Source organism: Nomascus leucogenys, chromosome 11, assembly GCF_006542625.1.
Source record: "Nomascus leucogenys isolate Asia chromosome 11, Asia_NLE_v1, whole genome shotgun sequence".
Classification (NCBI taxonomy): domain Eukaryota; kingdom Metazoa; phylum Chordata; class Mammalia; order Primates; family Hylobatidae; genus Nomascus; species Nomascus leucogenys.
In genome coordinates, this window is record NC_044391.1 from 11,051,048 (window position 1) to 11,076,609 (window position 25,562).

The 25,562-nt window shown below is 34.6% G+C and overlaps 1 protein-coding gene across 1 annotated transcript in view; it reads right to left on the reverse strand.

The window, feature by feature from the left end:
- Positions 1-25,562, reverse strand: part of GNAT3 (G protein subunit alpha transducin 3) — a 55,212-nt gene that overhangs the window by 23,270 nt on the left and 6,380 nt on the right. The window contains exons 2-3 of the mRNA XM_003252183.2: positions 14,591-14,633; positions 8,790-8,931 (exon numbers count right to left, since the gene is read on the reverse strand). Of these exons, the coding sequence (XP_003252231.1) occupies positions 8,790-8,931; positions 14,591-14,633 (185 nt within the window). The remainder of the gene's footprint in view (positions 1-8,789; positions 8,932-14,590; positions 14,634-25,562) is intronic.

Here is a 25,562-nt window from a genome sequence, read left to right on the forward strand (position 1 = left end):
GTCCATAGGGCAAAGTGAAAGCAAGTTTGTTCAGAAAGTAAAGGAATAAAACAATGGCTACTCCATATACAGAGCAGCCCTGAGGGCTGCTGTTTGTTCATTTTTGTGGTTTCTTGATGATATGCTAAACAAGGGGTGGATTTTTCATGCCTGCCCTTGTTAGAGCATATAGAGTAACTTCCTGACATTGCCATGGCATTTGTAAACTGTCATGGTGCTGGTGGGAGTATAGGGGTGAGGACAAGCAGAGGTCACTCTCATGGCCATCTTGGTTTGGGTGGGTTTGGGCCAGCTTCTTACTGCAGCCTGTTTATCAGCAAGGTCGTTATGACCTGCATCTTGTGCCGACCTCCTTATCTCACCCTGTAACTTAGAATGCCTTAACTGTCTGGGAATGAAGCCTAGTGGGTCTCAGTCTCATTTTCCTCAGCTCCTATTTAAGATGAAGTTGCTCTGGTTTAAATGCCCCTGACACTACCAATGAAGTATGTTCAATAAGAACTTGCTGCTTTTCTGATACAATTCAGCTTATTATTATTTTGAATTGACTACAGTTTTTTTCTACCATTTTATCAAAAATCTGCTCTTTGTATAAAAAATAAGGGTATGTCACTTACTGTTAAAGAGACACTGGTAAGGGTAAAAAAAGAAAACAACTTATTCTATCTTTCTTCACAATCAGCTTTTATTGTTAAAAGTAAACTGATCAGATGATCATTGGTCCACATATTCAATGTGTAAACCAAAAACAAAATTCTAAGTCCCCCAAGCAACAGAATTCTAAGCCCTGCAACCAACAGAAATCCCTCTTGGCCAAAAGAATTCCAAAGTAAACCTGAAAAACTAGGTCAGGCCCTGATAGGAAGGGTGGGGTCAGACATGCCTCATTAGGCCCTCCTCCCTTTGGAATTCAGGCATAACTCACCCGCATTAACATTGAAACAGAGATCTTAGGACTGATAAAACGGACTCTTTATAGCAATAAGAATCCAAATTCCAACCTGACTCTCAGTATAGAGCAGGCCCTGAAAGAAATTATTTTACCCCCAAATATATTTTTTTGGCATATATAAAAGAATAAAAGAAAATAACAAAATACAAGCTGTCTTTTGTGGGAGAAATTTACATTGTGTAGAGAATCCCCTTCCCTTTTCAAGGCCTTTTCTGATCCTGGTGAGATTAGCTGAGAGTCTAGCACTTTTTAAAGGTCTATATAGGAAATATTTGCCATCTATTGCCTCTAAGGGTGCCACCTATGAGACTTCATCTACATAATAAGAACATTGGTCTCCACAGCCTCTTAACCTAGAGACTCCTTTCTATTCATTCTAGGCCTTTAGACAATAATTTAATTCTTTCAACCAATCAGAAAATAACTTAATTCTTTTCAACCAATCAGAAAATGTTTGAATCCACCTATGACTGGAAGGTCCTGCTTCAAGTTGTCCTGCCTTTCTGGACCTTGCATGTATTGACTGATATCTGCCTGTAATTTTAATCCCCATAGAATGTATAAAATCAGGCTATAACTTAACTACCTTGGGCATATGTTCTCAGGACCTCCTGAGGCTGTGCCATGGGTCATGGCCCTCACATTTGGCTCAAAATAAATCTCTTCAAGTATTTTACAGAGTTTGGCTTTTTTGTCAACAAATGGCCAAATCAAGTCTCAACCTGATTTTCCTGCATCAACACAGGATAGATTTTTAAAACCCCATTTCTCTGTTAAATGGATATGAAAGAGAACTGCAAGTTCCGTGAAATATGCTCTGGTCACTTTCGCTAGCATCATGCTATTGGCTCCTTCCGCTATTAAAGTGTTATTTAGGACGAATGATGCAATAAAACAACCACTACACAGTTTTATCCCTAAGGAGAAAAAATTATGTATCTTGTCAGCATATCTTTACAAACCAAACAGATACACTGTTTCATTTCTTTCTTTTTTTATTTCTTTTTTTCTTTTCTTTTTTTTTTTTTTTTTTTTTTTTTTTTTTTTTTTTTTTTCGAGACAGAGTCTTGCTCTGTCACCCAGGCTGGAGTGCAGTGGCACAACCTAGGCTCACTTCAACCTCCACCTCCCACTTTCAAGTGATTCTCCTGCCTCAGCCTCCCAAGTAGCTGAGACCACAGGTGCACACCACCACACCCAGCTAATTTTTGTATTTTTTTTTTTTTTTTTTTTTTTTTAGTAGGGTCAAGGTTTCACCATGTTGGCCAGGATGGTCTCAATCTCTTGACCCTCATGATCTGCCCACATCGGCCTCCCAAAGTGCTAGGATTGCAGGCGTGAGCCACCATACCTGGCCTTCCTTTTTTAAAAAAAAATTCAATTTTTAATTTCAATACACTTTATTTGTAGAGGTATCATGAATATAGTTCTAGTTTAAACACTTAAATATTACAAAGTCTCCCTTGACCACTTCAATCCTACTACCTCCCACAAAGGCAAGTTATCCTATCAGGTTGGTTTTTGTGTCTCCAGACCTTTTACTTTTCAAATTTGTGCATGCATAGGTGGAGCCTATGGTAATGATTTTCAATTCAGGCTGCACATTACAAGCATATGGTGTACCCTTAAAAATACTGATAGCAGAACTGCAACCCAAACAAAACGAATCAGAATGTCTGCATGTCAGGCCCTGCAAAGGTAGTTTTTAAAAGCTTCAAGGTGATGCAACTGTTCTGACTGCATTAAGAATTTCTGGCAATATACAGTTGTTTTTTTTTAACCATAAATAACACTTTATTGAACATAGCGTGTTTCCATTCTTGATGTTCTTCTGTGCTTATTGAAAAGCTGGTATAACTTAAATAATTACAATTCTTTAAATTTAAAATTCTTTAAAGCTTTTAAAGGATTGAGCCTACCCATCAAATGTGAATTTTTAAAATATATAACACCAAAATGTATAGGTATTATGAAAACTTAGCTTCCTCATAACGGCCAAACTGATCGAACACTTAACTCCTACTATTTTATTGTTATATTTTAAAAACTCTAGTAATTTCTCACCAAACTCAAAACTCAAAATAAAACCCAAATCCCTTATCCCTTACTGTGACTCACAAGGTTCTACATGTTTTGACCCCCTCTTTCCCTCCTTTCTCCCTTTCTCTCCCTGCCCCCACGACTCAAGATGCACTGAACAATTTGTTGCACCTTGAACTCACCAAGCCCTCATTTCAGCGCATTTCAATGATTGTTGCCTCCATTTCCTTCTCTGGTTCATTTCCTTTTTCACTCAAGTCTCTTCCCAATACCACCTCCTCAATGAAGCCTTCTCTAATCATCCTTTCTGCCACATTTTTCAAATAACACCCTGTGGATTTGAGTGGCATCCCAAGCTTGGGAATTACAGTGGGCCTGGAATGGCTCATTCTCTCTCTCTCTCTCTCTCTCTCTCTTTAAAGAATATTTATTTTATTCATTCATTTCTTATTTTACTTTAAGTTCTGGGATACATGTGCGGAACATGAAGGTTTGTTACACAGGTATACATGTGCTATGGTGGTTTGCTGCACCTATCAACTCATCTTCATTCTCTTAAGATTGTGTAACTTTGTGACTACATTGTATAGAAAATAAAATATGCGTTTTCCCTACAGATTACTCAGAACTTCATCATTAATATTAGGGATCCCAGGTGGTCTTAGAACTTTGTGGAACTTATTCTGAACCCTAGAGTCATATTTCCAAAGATCATGAAAAAAACATCAAAAGAAAGGAAGACTGTATAGTTTACCCAGTAATTGTGAGAAATGCTGAGTTAAAAATGCCATGTTTTATTGCTACTCGGATTTCAGAATCTTTGAGTAGTAATATTGGTTGAAAATTTCCAAGTTATTGGATGCACATATACCAAACAAATCTAATTACAGAACTTCAATTGTAGAACTTCCTGAGGAATCAGTGCTTTTTGGTTCATATTGTAGAGTTTACTTTGTAGGGTTCTATATCCAAGATGATTACAACAGCACTCAAATTATGTAGTAAAAGTGTTACAATTTTCAGCATTCTTTTATGTCAGTTGTGTGGATTCTATATGCTCCAAAATAGGATATAATAATATTCAAAAGGATAAGCAGATATTTACTAAATATCTTCATTATTTCTCCTTTCCTATTTCTTCAGGATATGAAGGTTTTTTACATAGGTAACAAAAAAAAAGAGGGTTTGTTAACCCTCTTTTCAAGTTCTATGCTTAGGAAATTATAAGTCTATCAAATACTAAACCACAACCAATAAGAACAAGCCCGATTTAGCTGCTTCGCCTCTAACTACATATCCCATCTCTCTCCTACTCCTTGGCTATAGATAGGTCCTGAAAATACCGTCCTTAACCGTTCCAATAGCCTATTCTCATTTCTCCACATACTCCACAGGAGTAGGAGTCCACCATTCTTCTGAAACCTCTCTCACTGTATTCCCAATGGCTCCATATTTCTAAATCCAATAGATTCTATTTAATAGTCTCCTTTTTTGACCTCTCAAGACCTTTCAATGTGGATAATTCCCTTTGGAACACTTCTCTTGAATGCTGTGATTTCGCGTACTTCTGATTTCCTTTTACTCTTCTATCCTCTCCCCTGAAGTGTTCTTTTCCTAACAAATGAGCAGAAAATACTGCTTTTTTTCTTAACACTCTTCCCTAGACTCTGTTATCCCTAATACCCTTCCCTTCTTAATCTAAGTGCTTCACCTATTCCATCCTACTTTTTTAGTATGAATTATATGCCATAGTATAACAGCATGCCAATAACACCTAGAATTAGATCTCTAGACAAAGTGTCCATTTTGGGCTTCAAATGCACATTTGTAATTGTTTACATGCGTAGATATCAAATAGAACTTACAAACTCATTTCCAAAACCAAATTAATTAGTTCTTTTCCATCCTCATTTAATGTTAGTGTTCCCCTTCTTAGTAATTCCTTCTTTAAGCAAGGATCGAGCTCCACATTTAGCTACACATCCCTTTTGAAACAGGGTATTTTTAGTTACTTGTTAAACATCAAGCTCTCCTCTCCTGATGACATATTATTTCCATCTCAGTTACTGCTGAGCCCTCACTACATCCCCGGTATCCAACTAAATGTCTACCACATCAATAATAGTTTAATAAAAAATAATTTTTTCAAATGATGTTGGATGTGTAGATTTCACTACCTAAATTTTAATGATCCTATATTCAAAATATTGAAAAATAATACCTAATATTTTACTGAAAATACCTAATATTTACTGAAAATGTACATTCTATAATACTCTGTATATAGTGGATTTCTTATGTTTTTGCTTCCTTCTTTAATAATCATTGTAACTCATGGAAGAAAGCCATAACATTCTGTGGAAGCAGACACTGAAATTTAGAGAGGTTAACTTGTCCAAACTTTTAGACCCAGTGACTAATAAAGCTCACATAAATTTTCTATCAGAACTTTCTCTCTTTGGCAATCTGTGTGATGATGTGCAAATGGTTATATAAAAGTATATGCACTTGTATAAATAATTGAGAGCTAACCAGAACTCTGCAAGTCACATGTAGGTAGTGCTTAGCAATCAATCTGTTAAATAAACAATTTTAAACAGGTCAAGAGTATATTAATCTCAAAATCAAGTACTAGAATTCAGCTGAAACTGCTAGAGTTTACATAAGTTGAAATCAAAATATGAACTATGTTGTGCCTGACAACTGTGATGTTCTGATAGTTAAGAATACAGGTACTCTTGAGAAGTTATGACAATGGCTAAGTGCTGCTTAAGTTGATCTGTTTTTGCCATTCAATGTACAGTTTGAATAAACTGTACTTTTATTTTTTAATTAGCATGATGGCAGCAATGTGTAGAGTTTATTATTTTCACTTCCCCTGTATATCAAATCATTAAGACTTTTACTAATAAATCTCACATCTCACTTTTTTTTTTTTTTCAAGACAGGGTCTTGCTCTTTTGCCCAGGCTGGAGTGCAGTGGTGCCATCACAGCTGCTGCAACCTTGACCTTCCAAGCTCAAGTGAACCTTCCACCTCAGCCTCCCAAGTAGCTGGGACTACAGGTACACAACACCATGCCTAGCTAACTTTTTTTCTTTTTCTTTTTCTTTTCCTTTCTTTTTTTTTTATAGAGACAGGGTCTGGTTATATTGTTCAGACTGGTTTGGAACTCCCGGGCTCAAGCGATCCTCTTGCCTCAGCCTCCCAAGGTGTTGAGATTATAGGCATGAGACACCACCTCTGGTCAAATATCAGGTATTTAGTGATCAGAGCGTCACTGTTTCACGAACTCTGGGTACTTAAATAAGTAGCAATAAGCAAGATTGTGATTTCCAACTTCTCTGACACAAATGCATGGAATACCGTATTGCATCTACAGATTTAAACATCATTAAATCATTCTCAAAGGAATTCAGAGGGTACGTCTATTTTTGTAACTATTATTGCCTAAGAGAAAAAAATAAATATTTCTAATCATTAAATCCTTTAATAGCGAAAAGCACTATAATGGAATCCAGGAGAAGTGGATTTTGCCATAAACTCTAGCCACTTAATGTAAACCAACTAATCTTCTTTGAGCCTTGTTTTTTTAAATTAAGGGGGGTATACTATGTTCTTTCTTAAGAGCCAATTTAAAATCCTATGTTCTTAGGAAAAGCCAAGGTCAGATCCATAACTGAACTACATTTAAATAAGAACATGATCACTAAGTCATAGAGAGATAAAGAATAAAAGGATCTTCGAGTTCGACTCCTCCAAGTTCCCCTTTTACACATGAGAGGGAAACTGTAGCCAGAGAGATAGATTGGAGCAAACTGTGGAGAAAGCTAGAAATGGGAATCAGTGAAATACCTGACTCCTTGCTTTGTAAATTATCTGCCTGAAGGCCATACTTAGCATTTCCTTGTTCTTTGAAGAAAAGTGACAGGAAAAGGGGGGATTTCCCCTTTCTTTACATTAAGAGCACAGAAAAGGCTTTTTATGTTGTTGTTTTAATTGTAATGATTTCTAGTGGTCATTTATAAGATCCAGTGGTCATTTAAAAGGTCCACTAAGCTGGGCGAGGGAGTTCAAATGACTGCTCTTTCTTTATCCTTACTATGCTTTTGCTCTCTATTTTTGTTTCTATAGCAAGGTTTCTAAGAATTACACTGGTAGGCATTCAACTGGCATCCTCTGGAGGTAACCAGATGCCCAGCTGCTCCTGGAGGGGACATATGGAAATGGGTGAGTTCTTCTTGTGGATTCTACTCAGTTACTCTTTTTTTTGGGTGGGGTCAACTATGGTTCTTTGGATAATACTTTAAGTTTCATTTGCCAAATAATTTTATATGTTTGCCTATAAACTTTTAAAGTAAGTGGATTTCAAATATAATTTAATATAAAATAATTAGATAGCAAAATATAAAGTAGGGAGAAAATTTTTTTTTAATTATTATACTTTAAGTTTTAGGGTACATGTGCACAATGTGCAGGTTTGTTACATATGTATCCATGTGCCATGTTGGTGTGCTGCACCCATTAACTCGTCATTCAGCATTAGGTATATCTCCTAATGCTGTCCATCCCCCACTCCCCGCACCCCACAGCAGTCCCTGGGGTGTGATGTTCCCCTTCCTGTGTCCATGTGTTCTCATCGTTCAATTCCCACCTATGAGTGAGGACATGCGGTGTTTGGTTTTCTGTCCTTGCAATAGTTTACTGAGAATGATGGTTTCCAGTTTCATCCATGTCCCTACAAAGGACATGAACTCATCATTTTTTATGGCTGCATAGTATTCCATGGTGTATATGTGCCACATTTTCTTAATCCAGTCTATTGTTGTTGGACATTTGGGTTGGTTCCAAGTCTTTGCTATTGTGAATAGTGCCGCAATAAACATATGTGTGCATGTGTCTTTATAGCAGCATGATTTATAGTCCTTTGGGTATATACCCAGTAATGGGATGGCTACGTCAAATGGTATTTCTAGTTCTAGATTCCTGAGGAATCGCCACACTGACTTCCACAATGGTTGAACTAGTTTACAGTCCCACCAACAGTGTAAAAGTGTTCCTATTTCTCCACATCCTCTCCAGCACCTGTCGTTTCCTGACTTTTTAATGATCGCCATTCTAACTGGTGTGAGATGGTATCTCATTGTGGTTTTGATTTGCATTTCTCTGATGGCCAGTGATGATGAGCATTTTTTCATGTGTTTTTTGGCTGCATAAATGTCTTCTTTTGGAGAAAATAATTTTGTTGCTATCTTACAAACAGAACTATGACTACTTCAATATACTTAATATACAAACATTTGCTTACTCCTACCATTTGAATTCTTTTTTGAAAAAAACTTAGCATTATAATCATTTCCCTGTTGCTACACAGACTTTGTAATCATCATCAAACATTAATTATAATTGTTATGTTCTTATTAAACATTTTTAGTCTCTTTGAAGTGACATAACTAAAAACTTAATGTAGAGATATTGCAAATCGTGTTTATGCCATAAATTCTTTTGTATTTAGCAATCACAAGCAATATTTTTATTTGTTATGGTGTATTATTTGATGTTAAGTTTAATCCTCAGGAAAACAATTAATGTTGAATAATATTATAGTATAAAGTAGAAAAGCTTCACTTCAAGGAAAATAAGAAATCTTACACAAAACAGAATTAATGTTTCAAAATTCATGTTTCATATTTTTAAATTTTGGGTATAGATTAATACCATGAACTTACTAAGTCCTCTAATTTTATGGCTCAAACTCTATTGCAGGACGTACAGGTGTCATTATTTGCATACTTACTGCACTTCTGGGATTTACATAATCAATTCCAAGGGTAGTCATGGCTTTCACAATAGCTAGGATGGATTGCAATGTATTACTGTAAATTACTGCTTTGTACTCCATGCATTCTTGCTCACTGTAACCATTCTTATGGATGATCCTATAATTTAAACATGAAAAGTTTCTGTGAGTTGAATAATTGATTGTAACACTAAAGCACATCAAAATAAGTTGAATAAAATAACAGTATATATTCATTAAAAAGGAATTTTGATCATATGTATATGCTAACTCTAAGCAATTTTATGCCTTTGGACTTTTATTATTCTTGTCATTTATACAGTATTTTCTTTCTGGGCTACCCATGATAAATATGAAAAGACTTAGGATTTGTTATTTAAAAATACTTTTTTAAAATGGGTAAATCATAAGCATTATACTTAGAAAGTCTATTTTTTTTTTTAAGAGAAAAATTTCTAGATTCCCAGGACAAAGATATATACAGAGTTTTGAAACTTGGCCTTGTGTTTACAACCTGATGTCTAGAGGAAGTGAAGTCATTTAGAACATTCATGACTTTTCCGATCATGCTGAAAAATAGGAGTGCCTGCTTTCTATTTACAGCATTAACAAAGGCATCTTTTTTAGTACAGGTAATTGCCCTGTTAAATTTCTTGTCAGTTCTCCATCTGCGTACGTGCCACTGAGTTATAAAAGTTGAAATGCCTGACATTTTATTTGGCTGAACTCTTCTCTACCTTCCACTCATTCAGCCAAACTCAAGATTTTACTAGTAGTTTTGGAATAATAGCTTAAAATAGATTTACCTATCAAAAGCTAAAATCGTTAGATGTACCAGTTACATATTTTTGCATCTTTATTGTAGAATTTTTTTGTTCCCTTCTATTATTTTTTCTTATTGTCTTGAAGTGCTTTGTACTCATTAGGAGTCTTTTTGGATGTCATATTACTAAAGATTTATACTGTGTCTACACGTATAAAGGCTTTAGCATGGGGGGAAAGAGCATAAACGCCTCTTTAATGTCTTTGAAGATATTAGGACCTTCATATACAAGAAATCTAAACTGAAAGGAGTAAAGGCAGGGCCTGTATTTGTTATTTGTTGTTTTTTATATTTGATTACAAATCATTGCTGAACTTCTACTTTAAACATGGTCATGTTTGTCTTGCTGCATTAAACCATTAAATAACTTAAACAAGTAAATAAAATAGACAAAGGCTGTAGAAAAAATGCAGTAAAATGTCTTTATGGATAGATCAAGAATAAGCTTATTAAAGAAATGCCAGTTTTCTGTCAAATTGAACTTGGAAAATTATTTTAATTATTAAAATGGCAACTGTGAATAAACATGAGGCACTTAGGTTATCTTCATGAAACAAGTTCTGACTACTATCAGAAGATGAAGAAACATTTATCACAAAGAAAAATGATAAAAACAGATGTTAAAATGTCCAGTTGAAGTGGGACTTTAAACAACATCATTTTTCCAGGAGGTGCATGTATAAATTTCTGTGAGATAGAGCACTCCAACTGCAAAGTTGGTTCTGAGGTCTGTTGAAATTAATAAGCTTTTACTGCGCATTTTCTGTGACATACTGTGTTATGTGTTAAAGAGAATACATTATACAAGTCTCTCCTTCCCGAAACCATAGACTAGAGCTCCGCTGTATAATACATTAGTCACTAGATGATTAATTAAAATTAAATAAAATTAAAAATTTAGTTTCTCAATCACACTATCAACATTTCAAGTGGCTACTAAAGCCACATGTGGCTAGCAGCTGCCATATTTCAAGGCAAGATAGAGAACTTTCCTATCATCACACAAAGTTCTATTGAAGAGTACTGAGTTATAAGAAGGCAGAGCATATAAAGAGATTTTTGAACATTATGATAATGTATAGGAACAAACTCTGCATATAGTAAGATGCTATAGAAAAGAAAAAGTGATAAACTCTACTAGGAGTTGGGTATAAGGTATCAAAGAAGACATCCCGGAAGCAGTGATAATCAGCTGATTGTTCAAGGATGGTTATTCCTAGATGATCAAAAGGAGAGAGAACCATTCTAGGCAGAAAGATCAGTATGAGCAAATAGATGCTCACAATTTTCAAGCGTTCAATATGTGCCAGGCACTGTTGTAAGTGCTTCATCTGTCTTATCTTATTTCTTACAATAAGCCCTTTAAAGTAGAGACAATTATGATCTACACTTTATAAGTAAGAAATGTCAGCATAGATAAATTAAGCAAATACCCCCAACTCATTCAGTTAGTTTGTGATACAGCTGGGCCACAAACGCAATCTGATTTACAGTCCATGATCTTAGCCATGATGCTCAGCCTTCTGTAGTGTGCTAGTATACGAGGTCAGCATTAGTGAAGCAGGAAGTAGGAGGGGAGAAATTATAGGACAGGAAGATGAAGACATCGGCAAGAACTGGGCTCCAGTGTCTTGTGTGCCATGGCAAGGAGATTGATCTTGACAGCAAGGGTGAAGAGTTGAATTCAAGAGATACAATCAGCTTTAAATGGATCAGTTCATGGCAGTGTGGATAATGCAATGAAGGGAAGAGAAGGGAGGTAGAAGCTCCTTAGGACGATACTGAATTAATGTAGGTCAGAAATGATGACCAATGCAGATGAATGACATGTTTGGAGACAAATTGTGTAGATGTGGCAAGACTTGGTGAAAGGGTGAAGGCTTAGTATAACTACGCTGAGATTTATTGCATTATAGACTGGCGTTGTTGTAATTAATTTTAGGGCAATAGAGGCCAGATGGGAGATCAGTTTAATGTTTATTCTGATTTGGACCTAGCCAGAGAATATAGAAGTAGATGTATCTGCCTCTCTAGTTTAGACAAAGTGTGTGAGTTTGAAAGATTCTGAAACAGTCAGCTTGAAGATTCTGGTGAAAATCATAGAACTCTAGCAGTTTTCATTTGATGAAGGTGCAGAGTAAGTAGAGAAGTGCCAGTGTCTCCTGGTACAATAGAGACACTAACATTTTAAATGTAGTCAGAGATAGAGTTAGAAGAATAAAGGAGGTAGAGTTAGACGAACTGGGAAAGAGTTCTAGAAGCTGAAGAAAAGTTTTAAGTGGGAAAAGTGATGTCATCTGGAATTAACATAAGGACTTAAGGAGACTTCAAATAAAATGGCTATTTGAAGATGACATAATAAATAATCTTCGTAAGGGCAACTTCTGCAACTTACCAAAGGCAAAAGTGTGATGAAAATGGCTGAAAGTGGAAAGTAAAGAGAGCTAATTTTGATTATTTTTTACAGAAATTCTACTGACAAAAGGAAAGATAAAGCAGAACAAAACTTGTTCTTTTTCAATAATAATAAAAGAAGTGCTCATTGTAGAAAATGTGAAAAGCCTAACAATATTAAAAAGCAAACGTGCTTTGAACTTTAAATTCCACTATTGAATTTATTTGAACACTGGTATATGCTCTTTCGTTTAAAAAAATTATCTATTTGATCATACTTGAGATTAAAATGTTCACGCACTGGGCACAGTGGCTCACGCCTATAATCCCAGCATTTTGGAAGGCCAAAGCAGGCGGATCACTTGAGGTCAGGAGTTCGAGACCAGCCTGGCCAACATGGTGAAACCCCCAACTCTCCTAAAAATACCCCCCCCAAAAAAAAAATTAGCTGGGCATGGTGGCAGGCGCCTGTAATCCCAGCTACTCAGAAGGCTGAGGCAGGAGAATTGCTTGAACCTGAGAGGTGGAGGTTGCAGTGAGCCGAGATTGTGCCACTGCACTCCAGCCTAGGTGACAGAGCAAGACCCTTTCTCAAATAAATTAAATAAATTAAATAAAATAAAAAATAAAATGTTAATGCAATTTTGTAACCTGTTTTTTTAGTTAACATAGCATTTCCTCATATTAAAACCTCCTCATATACATGAGATTAATACATGATTTGTAATAGTTATATAATATTGCAACTGAAGAATGAATAGTCCTGTAACTTTGCAACCTAATTGCTTATGTTTTATTTTAATTTGTGATACTTTATTCTATCTCATATTTCATTATCTTAAATAGTGATATAAGCCTTTTATACAGGCTTTTATATTTTATATTATTGAATTATTTTATTTTCACGCTTTTACATATTTTATTATTTTTGATAATTCTCAAACATATTTAGATCAATAATTATAATTTTCCCAGCTTACTATGTATATTAAAGATATTATTTTTATAAATTCTCTGTAATATATAATTTTACAAATAGCAATTAAAAATATCCATTTCTCAAAATCTCATTATTACTGGGTAACTTTTTTAAATTATTGTTTGTCAATTTACTACAATGAAAAATTACCTCATTATTGATTTGATTTTTCTTTTATAATTAATAAAGTTACACTAAAATACATTATTTATCTATTGAATTTCGTCATTTCTATACTCTCTATTCATAGCCTATCCCCATTTATGTATATTGGAAGCTTATTGTTTTACTTAGCAATCTATGGGCCTTTACTAGTCACCAATTATTTATCATATTTATTATAAATTTTTTCTAGTTCTCTAATTTTGGTTTAATTTTATTTATGGTTTACTATATTTAAAAGTTTTAATTTTTACATAGCCAAATAATTGGCGTTTTTTTTCTTTATTTAAGCTCATAGAGAATGGAGAAATGAAAAAAAGAGAGGTTCAAGCATGATCATAGCCTGGGAGACAAGAGCAGGCAGATACTGTGGTAATGTTAGAAATGAATGCCAGATGACTTAGTTGCAAGGATGGTCCTAAGAACTCAGAAATAGAACAATCCCAGGAAACAGAATAAAGGAGCTCTGTTCTTCAGAGACAGTAGGAAAGATCAGATGTTTGGTTGCAGATAAGTGAAGCTTAAATATTGGTTGATATAAAACTTACATGATATTATCACATAAAAGGAAACCAGTGGCTTAGATTGAAACCAATTTCATTATTGACTGGCAGACATCACTCCCTCATAAAATATGTCCCAAAGAACAAGATCCTTTAACATATAATTTAAAAATATGCTCAAAAATGGTCCTCCTCCTCTTTATCCTCCTTTTTCCTCCTCCTCCCCGCTCCTTCTCCTCCTTGCCTCCTCCTCCTTCTCCTTCTGCTGCTGTTGCTGCTGCTTCTGTTTCTTCTGCTGCTTCTTTTACTTCTTTTTAGCAACAATTATCTTTTAAAATTCTCTAGCAGTAACAAAGCCATGAGGTTTCACCCATTTACCTTTACTTATCAATTACCATTTTATTCAGGTAGACACTGCATTCTTTTTTCATGATTTCCTTATTAAGGAATTCAGGTCTAGTTATTTCATTATAAAAAGGAAAAAGCAGAGAAAACAAATGCAAAAATAAATCAGAATTCATGATAGTAATTAAGCATTTTATTCCCAGGTAGGCAAAATGCCAATGAGATTAAAAATATTGTTTCCTCAAAAAAATCAAATGTATCATTGATTGACATACTTTAAAGTATTTACAGTTAAAGATCACATTATAAAGCCCTTGATATCCCCAGATTAATATAACTAAAATATAATTCTTTAAGCATTTATCTTGTTGAGAGGCACATTTTAAAAAATGGAAATTATAATATTATTCATTTGGTACACTTTCTGCTAAAGGATACAAGGTATATTTGCACAGGAACTATGACCACTCTGCTATGAACCATGATTTAGAAAAGATTGTCAATCAGTGTTTACAAAAGCATGTATTTTAAGAATGGTCAAATACATGGACAGACATCAAATATTAAACACTTGAGACAGATGTATACCTACTTCATTTGTTTAACAATAGTACTTTTCCCAGATTCTCCTGCTCCTGCAACATAAAAAGAGGAATATTATTAACTGATACACCGAATTTGAATAGATATTAAAAACTATCACTTTTCATGGAAAATATTTTTTTTTTCATAGGTTTAGAGGATACAAGTGCAGTTTTGTTACATGGATAAACTGCATAGTGGTGAAGTCTGGTCTTTTAGTTTACCCATCATCTGAATAGTGTACACTGTACCCAACAGGTGATTTTTTTCATTCCTCACCCCCCTCCCATGCTCCCACTTTTGCAAGTCTCCAGTGTCTATTATTCCACTCTGTATGTCCATGTGTGTGCACTGTTTAGCTCCCACTTATAAGTGAGAACATGTGATATTTGACTTTCTGTTTCTGAATTGTTTAACTTAAGATAGTGGTCTCCAGTTGTATCCATTTCCTGCCAAAGGCATCAAAGACATGATTTTTTTTTTTTTTTATGGCTGAGTAGTATTCAGTTATATATATCAGATTTTCTCTGTCCAGTTTTCCACTGATGGACACTTAGGTTGATTCCATGATTTTGCTATTATAAATAGTGCTGCAATAAACATACAAGTGCAAGTGCCTTTTAAAAATAATATGTTTTTCTTTGGGTACATATGCAGTAGTGGGATTGCTGGATCAAATGGTAGTCCTATTTTTAACTCGGAGAAATATCCATACTATTTTTCCGTAGAGGTTGTACTGATTTACATGCCACCAACATTGTATAAGTGTTCCCTTTTCTCTACATCCCTGCCAGTATCTGTTGTTTTTTGACTTTTTAATAATAGCCATTTTAACCTGGTGTAAGGTGGTCTCTCACTGTAGTTTTTTTTGTTTTTGTTTTTGTTTTTTGAGATCGAGTCCCACTCTTGTCACCAAGTGCAGTAGCGTGATCTCAGCTCACTGCGACCTCCGCCTCCTGGGTTCAAGCAATTCTCATGCCTTAGCCTCCTGAGTACCTGGGATTACAGGCGCGTGCCACCATGCCTGGCTAATTTTTTGTATTTTAGTAGAGACGGGTTTCACCATGTTGGCCAGGATCGTGTCGATCTGCTGATCTCATGATCTGCCCGCCTCAGCCTCCCAAAATGCAGGATTACAGGTGTAAGCCACTGCACCCGGCCTTCACTGTAGTTTTAATTTACATTTCTCTGACAATTAGTTGTAGTGAACATTTTCTTACATGATTGTTAGCCATTTATATGTCTTCTTTGAAAAATGTCTGTTCATGTCCTTTGCCCACTTTTTGATGGGGCTATTTGCTTTTTTCTCGTTGAGTTGTTTGAATTCCTTGTAGATTCTGGATATTAGTCCTCTGTTTGATGCATAGCTTGCACATGTTTTCTCCCGTTCTTTAGGTGTCTGTTTACTCTGTTGATTATTTCTTTTTCTGTGCAGAGCTTTTCGTTTGTTCCATTGGCCTATTTTTGTTCTTGTTACATTTGCTTTTGAAGTCTTAGTCACAAATTCTTTGCCTAGGCCAATATCCAGAAGAGTCTTTCTTTTTGAGATGGAATCTCGCTCTGTCACCCAGGCTGGAGTGCAGTGGCAAGATCTCGGCTCACTGCAACCTTTGCCTCCTGGGTTCAAGCGATTCTCCTGCCTCAGCCTCCTGAGTAGCTGGGATTACAGGCGTGCACCATCATGCCCAGTTAATTTTTGTATTTTTAGTAGAGACAGAGTTTCACCATTTTGGTCAGGCTAGTCTCAAACTCTTGGCCTCAAGTGATCTGCCTGCCTCGGCCTCCCAAATTGCTGGGATTATAGGCGTGAGCCACTGCACCCAACCCACCCTATTTAAATTTCTAATTCCACTCTCACCCACTCAGTCTTCATTTCCCTATTCTACCTTCACTTCTTTCCTAACACTTTTCTCCTAACACTTCTTCTACATGCTTAGGAATAATTCACATATCATTTAAAAGTGTTCCTTTCATCACTGCAAAGTAAATTTCACATTGCAAAGAATCTTTATCTGCTTCGTTCACTGATTTAGCCAAAGCACCTAGAACAGTGCCTAACTCAGTAGACTCTCAATAAAACAAATGAATTCTTTGACACATGTTTCAGAAATGAGATTTTGTCCTTTGTAGTGCGTATCATTTTTTCCTCACTGAAATGTTTCTGCATGATTTACAATGTTTTCTTAAGCCTCGAACAGATATAGCTACACCTAAATTTAATTCTATTCAGGACTTTTTTTTTTGTCATAGCCATATGTAAATATATCTAGTCTCTGCAGTTGTCAAACAGCTGTCCACCTTATGTGATAGTGAGGAAATAAGAGTGGTAAAGCTATGGAAAATAATGTTTCATTTTTTGCTGATGATATACAGATTCTTTCCCTTGGGAAAACCTGGAGAACACACCTCTCCCTGATTTTATGCTAGTTGGCTCTCCACCACTGGTAGTGAAATATGACAACAAAGTTGATAGATGCAAAAATCAAAGTAACTTGCTAAAATTTCTTTACATAATCCAACACAAACTGACAGATTGGGCATAACCATCTCATTTACTAGAGGCTGCAATGCCCAAAAATGAAACAGTTGAGAATAAAATAAAATCACCTTGCCCATTTTCCAAAGACAACCGACCCTATCATTTTGCATGGCTGAGAATTATTTGTTTGTGAGAGTGGCAACTCATTCAAAAATGAATGAGCTTTGCACAATAGTCTGGTCTGCTGGCTTTAAATAATTCACTATTTTGCTGTAGGAAGTGCATCACTTTGGGGAAAAAAAAAGTCACCGAATAATATTATAAAACTGTCCTTGATAGGTTTTGTTTTAAAATCTCTAACAATAGAACTGAATATTAGAAATTCTAGCATCATCCTGTACAAATGACATAATATCAGAATATCTTATTTCTCTCTCTCTCTCTATATATATACGTATATACGTATATACGTATATATATATATACACACACACACACTGTCTGAAATTACAGAGCAGTGGGGATGTGGAAGAAAAGTCAATGGGCTTAGTAGGAACTGCAGTACTTGCTCATGCAGGTATATTTAATGTTGTATTTTGTTCAACCAAAGTATTCAACTAGAAATGAGAAAAAAGTCTCATTTCTGAATGTCAGTTAAATTTATTTAAAGGATGATATAATTTCTACAATGAAGTGAAAATAATTTAGACCACTTTCTTTTAAATGAATTGTCTATCTTGAGATATTAAGCCTAATGAGAAAAAGTGTGTCAATGATTTTCCAGAATTGTACCAGCATATGTATTATAGAGAAATATTCTATTGATTAAGAACCACCTTTAGACAGATTAAAAAATCGCAACCGAATTTTATTTTATTCGTTGTATATTATTGACTAGTTAAATTATAAATTTTTGGAAAAAGTGACTTTTAGACTATGTCAGTTAATGTACATTCAGAATGGTCTTCTGTACTTCATAAATATGGCCATTTGGTAAACATACTGATGACACTAAGTTGTGGCAATTCCAAAAGTATTTCTAAGGCTACAGGGTATGTTATTGTATAAGAATTATTTGTAACTTAGCTGGTAATTCATGCTGTGTTTAAGGTAAGCAGAATAATCAATCACTTTTTTAAAAATGGCATGTACTTTTAAATGAACCTCCATATTAAAAGTTAATAGTTTCTCTTGAAAGTCTTTAAAAAGGTGTCTGTACCATCCTTGCTTTATGTAGAGACTTCAGTCTTCTATGTAAAGGTCCAGTATAGTCAATTACAGCATTAACAGGAAAATTCCTAAAGAAAAGTCTATCTACTTAAAATCTCATTTATTATTTGGAACTCTATTGCAAAGTTATTTCAAAAATAAATTATTGAGCCCTGTTCTCACAATGATTCTAGGTCATAGTTTACAATAGTCATTTCAGTCTTGTGAGATTAGATCATGTTACAGAGCCAAATATAGACATTATAACAGCATGTTCACATACGCTGATGGTGTCCTGAAATAATCTCTTCCTTCCAAATTGTGGTCATCGTTAATATTAGTTTCTGGGTCAAGGGGTACCAAGAGAATTTTAACAAGATATGCATCTGTTTCTTTGAAATAGATAATGTTACAAATAATTAACTTTTTAAATTTATACTTAATTCATACTTAGATACTCATAAATTATTTTTAATAATAAGTAAGGAATCCTGTTCTACATTTTTAAATCTGAAAATATTAAAAACAGTTTTAAATCTACCCAATATTTATACATGTAACTGAACTTCAATGGAACACACACAAGGCTTGACTGCTCATTTCGGATGACTCATTCAAACAGGCAAAATGAGATTACAACATTGTGACTTGTAATCACACGTAAGATTATTTTGTACAATTATGTGATTAAAAATCACATAATTGTACAGTAGAAAGAAACCTTAGAAATCAACCAGCTATGCACATCTCTTAAGTCTATGCATGAGAAAAATGAATCCAATAGAGATTATGATAATCATCCAAAGTTTCAGATCTGTCTTCAAACAAAGAAACTATGTATTCTGACTCTTACTAAAGCTATGTCATATTGCTTTCTTTTTTAAGTAGGCACTGATAAATACCATAATGGTTTCAACACTTTAGAAATTATTTTAAATGCATTTTTTATAAATTAGTATGAGAGCAGAGTACTTTTTTTGTTGGTTGGTTTGTTTGTTTTGAGACAGAATCTAGCTCTGTTGCCAGGCTGGAGTGCAATAGCATGATCATGGCTCACTGCAGCCTTGGCCTCCTGGGCTCAAGCAATCCTCCTGCCTGTCTCACAAACTGCTGGAATTACAAGCATGAGCCCCTACACCTGGCCTTGAAAACAGTGTACTTTCAGAGACATATTAGTATTGCTGTGTCAGTTTGTCATTCACAGGTAGACTGTTGGTATAAAAGATTTTTAGGGTAGTCTCTTTTGAGCCAACTTAATTTTGTTTCGTGTATTATTTCTCCTTTTTGTGGAGTGACATCAAGATTCTCTGTCCTTTCCACATGACAGCCCCTCACATAGCTGGATTCATCATGTTTTGAAACTAAATAGATATGAGCTTGCACTCATCTCTGACTGTGACTGTCTTGATCAAATTCAGTCTCTCTGAAAGTCAGTTTCCTCTATTATAAAATTGGGTTAAGACTTGGGAGGATTAGATCACAAATATAAATTACCTAGAACATACACTAATATATAGTGAGCTCTAAGTATTTTCTATTATTTGAAGAATGTGCTCATATCCTTTTAAAGAAATATTTCAAGTATAATATGATCCACTCCTTTACTCCTTTCTTGTGGAACATGACTTTTAGATTATTTGTCCTCTGAACCATACCCCATACAAGAGCCAATGTCTTTCTGAAATGCAGTACTGAAAATTGTGCTGTAGATACCAGATTTATGAACAGCACTGACATTCTGCCACCTAGATCTGCCTCACTCCTGGTGGGCTTGTTAATAAATAAGTAATTTTCTTAATAAAGACCGTGATTAGTTTGCCTCCTTTTTTTTTTTTTTTTTTTGCCTATATTGAGCTTGTGGTAATTAAAGTTTTTCTACTTTTTTTCACATCTCTTACCAAACAGATTCTCCCACAGACCACCTGTATCTAATTGATTTTGAACCTCAATAAAAATATTTATTAAATTCCATTTTGCTTATTTGTGGCAAGCATTTCTGCTAGTGGAGGTTATTTGGAATTCTGACTTGGTTTTGTCACTATATCCTTCCAAACTGAATCTCAAGTTTGAAATGCCTGCTTTATCCACCTTCACCCAAATCCCTGATAGGAGTATTGAAGAGAAGGTCAAGGGCAGGAAACTATGTCATACTCTAGCGTCTGTTTTGTTAACAGGAAACCCATTAATCATAAGTCCTTGTTCACTATCTGTAGTGAACAATGCTAAATGTTGGCCGTTAGATATGATAGTTACTGAAGGTTTTTGTACCTACAGTTTATCTGACTAAGGAAATTCTCTTCTATTTCTACTTTAATTGGTGTTTAAATCAGGAATTGATAAGGAATTTTATTTAATTATTTTTTGGCATCTCCTGACCTTCTTTTGATCTTTCTCTTTTGATTTGATAATGTAGTGAATAATGTTAATTGATTTGCTAATAGTATTTTAAACATGCATTGTTGGGATAATCCCTCTTCCCCCAAAAGTCCCCCCAACATTTTCTCTTTTTGCATTTTATGTATTGCTGGCATTGGCTGGCTAATATTTGGCTTTGGTTTTTATATTTATGTCTGTGAGGATGATTGACCCGCCATCGTCTTTGTCAAATTTTGTTGTCAGAGTTGTCAAATAATAAATCGAAAAGAATTTTCTAAAAATGTTTACGTAATTTTGAAATGCTCTGCCCATGGACTGTTTGATAGAATTCCCTTATAAAGCAATATGAATAAATTTGCAGATAAATTTGTACATTTTCTTTTGCCAAAAAAAAAATTGTTTATTTTTCCCAAACTTTTTATTTTGATAATTAATTTAAAAACTTACAGAAGTTCAAGAATATAGTGTTGTAGATGCCCGCATTTTATACCCTTCACCTTTCTGAATTATTTGTCCTGTTTTCTTTCTCATATATATGTATAAATTTACATATACATATATGAACATAGTTTTATGTTTTGTTTTGCTGAATCTTTATTAGACATTCTACCCATAAATATTTTGAAATGCATCTTCTAAGAATAAGACAATTTTTCTACAAAACCAAAATACTATTTCCATGCTTAAGAAAATTTATGTTAATTCTAAATGTTATCTAATACTATATACTCCATATTCAAATTTATCTGATTGTTTCAAAAAAATGTTTCCCTTACCTTTTTTTGTTTCTTGTATTCATGATCCAATCGAGTTTCACACTTTCTTTTGTCGTTATGCTATTTAAACTCTTTTAACTTATAACATTTTCCTGGTAATATTTTTGTTATTTTGTTTTGTTGACATTGGCATTTTTCTAAAGTCTAAGACAATTTTCTAAATATATTCAATTATCTGTATTCTCTGATGATTAGATTCAATGTAAATATTTTAGTTGAATACTATATCAATAATATTGTGGATTTTCAGTTTGTCATATCAGTAAACATATGGTGTCAGATATATGACTATAAGTACCTATTTCTGTGATACAGAAAAAATAAGCATCACGAATCTGTAAAATTCCTCGTCAGCCAAATTAAGCATGTTTCATTTATGAGAAAGAATATTGTAGCTATGTACTATCTTTCCTTTTTAATGATCTTTTATTTAGATATTCCAACTTTCCATTTTATACTTACTTTTAAAATATCTGATAATATTTATAGTGCCTATAGTTACCAATAATGTACTGGATACTTAAAAATTCACTAAGAGGGTAGATCTTATGTTAAGTGTTCTTATAATAATAGGAACAATAAATAAGAGGACAGGAAACAACTTTTACAGGTGATGGAGAAGTCTACTGTGTGGATTGTGGTGACGATTTCACAGGTGTATACTTATCTCTAAGCTCATCAAGTTGCATACATTAAATATGTATAGCTTTTGCATATCAAGCATATCTCAATAAAGTGGTTCAAAAATGTTATATGAGCTTTCTTGGATTTTGAGAAGCATTTTAACAGATATTTCATTTTGCTTATTAACATACCTTTTAGGCTAAAAAATGACAACACTAAAATACATAATTACATGATTTTTCCCACACAGGTCTGTTGTAGATAGATATTTGTCTAAGTGTTCATTAATTGTGGGAATAGTCATGTATACTATTTTTTAGTATAAATACATATTGCAACAACGGTTTTTAAAAAGGCCTTGGTTAATCACATGGTTTGCCTATACTCATATGATATCTGGACAAAGGAAAATATAAAATAAGGAGAATGGAGGATTGAATTTATCAAGCATGTAATTCTTACTAGAGTTATCCCTCCTAATTTTCAGACCCATATGTTGATCTAATAGATATCTCCATTTGGTCCTGCTAAAAAAAAAACATAGGTTTGAATATCCTAAATTATTACCCCTTTCCCTTTTCCACAGCCTCATATTTATCCTGCATTTCACATACCAGTGAATAACATAATCAACCATAACCAATTCCACTCCAATCACTCCTCTCATTTACCATCCACATGCAGTCTGCCACCAAGTTCTGTCACTTTGTCTCCTAACATCCCTCAAAACTTATTTTCAAACTTAAAATTTCTGCATTAATTCAGAATTGCATCAAGAATTTGCACAGTAGTAACATTTTCCTAATTGTCCTACCTACCTTTATCCTCCTCATTAAATCTTTGAGCCATAGTATAGCCAAGGATAGTCTTTGATTTTTTTTTTAAAAGCCAAGTAATATCATTTTAGTTACATAGTTAAAAAACCTATCAATATCTTCTTATCGACTACAGACACAAAATAAAATTCCTATTCAATAACATATAAATGACTTTCTTCTAGCTCATTTCTACATGCAAAGGTATACCTGTGTTCTAGCCACCATGAACAAATCACAGAATATTTTAGATTCTGATTCTGTCATTCTTCCATTCACCATACATGCATCCTTTCCTGTGCCATAATTCAGTAAAGAACAAAAGCAGATATGTTCTTTGTTCTCATAGAAATTAGAATGCAGACATTAACTTAAAACCGACACATACAAATAAAAGTCTTTGCTTGGCTGTAAATAGACATTTGATATTTGGAAACCAAACTATATTCTTAAGTGGTCATTTTCTTCTTATCTATATCATGAAAGTAATATCTATTTCATAAGATTTTCTCATAGATTAAAGCAATAACAGAAGCAGTAAAGAGAAAAATGTGAGATTTATGCCAATAGAGATGGAGGTAAAACTAAATCTTGTGACAACATTGACCTTTGGACAATGGAGAGGGAATAGTCATAAAGAAAGCTAAGGAGGATTGAAATATCAAGTGAATATAATGCAAAAGGACATAACAAGGCACCTCATGGAAAACATAAAGATACATGGGCAGCAAAATAAACTCGGGAAATTATTTTGAGATCTCCCAAAGTGTGATCAGGTCACTGACAGATACAAGGAATTTGTGAATATGGGTCAACAAATTGAGCAAAAGAAAGAATTTTAGAGTTATATCAGTTAAGTCCTGTTATGAGGTCTTCAAAACAGAGTATAAGAGAGTACAGACTAAAACCCACCAAGGTTTAAGAACAAACCGTGGTAGATGAATCCACTTATAGATGGAAAGAAGAAGCAAGCTTCAATGAAGAGAGGAATACAGGGATATAAAATTGAGGATTGTTTAGTTCAGACTTAGTTTAAAAGTTATGGCTGGGGGTGGAGGCTCATGCCTGTAATTCCAGCACTTTGGGAGGCTGAGACAGGCAGATCGCTTGAGCCCAGAAGTTTGAGATCAGCCTGGGCAACATGCTGAAACTCTGTCTCTACAAAAAATAGGAAAACTAGACAGGTGTGGTGGTGCACACCTGTAGTCCCAGCTACTGTGGATGCTGAGGTGGGAGGATCACTTGAGCCCAGGAAGTTGGGGCTGCGGTGAGACATGATTGCACCACTGCACTCCAGCCTGGGTGACGAGACCCTGTCTTTAAAAAAAAAGAGAAAGAAAAAATTATTGAGATGTGAATTTTGTGAATTGGCCATTATCTGCACTCTGTGAGCGATAATTTTTTAGTAGAGGAGAGCATATATACAACTTACATTGCAATTAATGAAACAGACTAAAGAGGATAAGAAAATAGAAGCAGTGAGCATAGCATTCTTTGAGAAGTATTTCAATATAAAAACATGGTAAAAGATATCTATATAAGGTGAATTCAAGGGTGTGTTGAAGTCAAATAAATTTTCTTAGGCTAAAGAAGAGAAACATCTGTATTTGCCATGAAGAAAAAGCCAATAGATAATTTTGAAGATGACAAAATGAAAAATAATTAATGGAACAAAATTTTTAAGGTATGAAAGGTGATAGAATTTATAGCACAAAGGCTGAAACTAATCTGAAATGAAAATGGAATACTGCTTCTTTAAAACTAGTGAAAATATAAGAGAATACATGAATGTTTAGTGAGATTTGGAGATGATCATTTACAATTGTTTTGTTGTATATTAGTGATCATCTAGGGTGAGGTTGGGGGGAGATTCAAGATGAAAGTGATGTTGGAAATGTGCGACCAGCTGCCTTTAGAACATTTTAGAAGAAAATGAAGAATAAGTAAAATAATTATTGGCCCAGCTAAATTTAAAACATGATATGTGTCAGCCAGGAGACTGAAAATGATACACTGTTTTATTCTACAACATCTGGGAATGAAGGAAATTAAGAATTTACAGAGGGATCAGGGTTAGATCAGCACTAAGAGCTGAAAAAGCTGTTAAACAGCATTACATTCAAGAAAATCAGTTGGGAGAAGTGTATCAGGAAAATGGTAAATGGAGAACTCTGAGGGATTATCCAGGGTTGAGAGTTTGAATGTCAATTAAGGTAGAAGATTACGGAGGTGAAATATTCCTGAATTTTAGAAGAAACACAGCTGAAATGACTGGCCCTGTTTAAATGGAAGTAGATTAAATCAGACAACTAATTCACTAAATATGGAAAACTATGAGAGATAATAGAATATAAAATTCTGGTTAAAGAGTGATTTTTTATTTTTTTATTTTTTTATTTTTTGAGACGGAGTCTCGCTCTGTGCCCAGGCTGGAGTGCAGTGGAGAGATCTCGGCTCACTGCAAGCTCCGCCTCCGGGGTTCACGCCATTCTCCTGCCTCAGCCTCCCGAGTAGCTGGGACTACAGGCGCCCGCCAACACGCCCGGCTAATTTTTTATATTTTTATTAGAGATGGGGTGTCACCGTGTTCGCCAGGATGGTCTCGATCTCCTGACCTTGTGATCCGCCCGCCTTGGCCTCCCAAAGTGCTGGGATTACAGGCGTGAGCCACTGCGCCCGGCAGAGAGTGATATTTCTAGATAT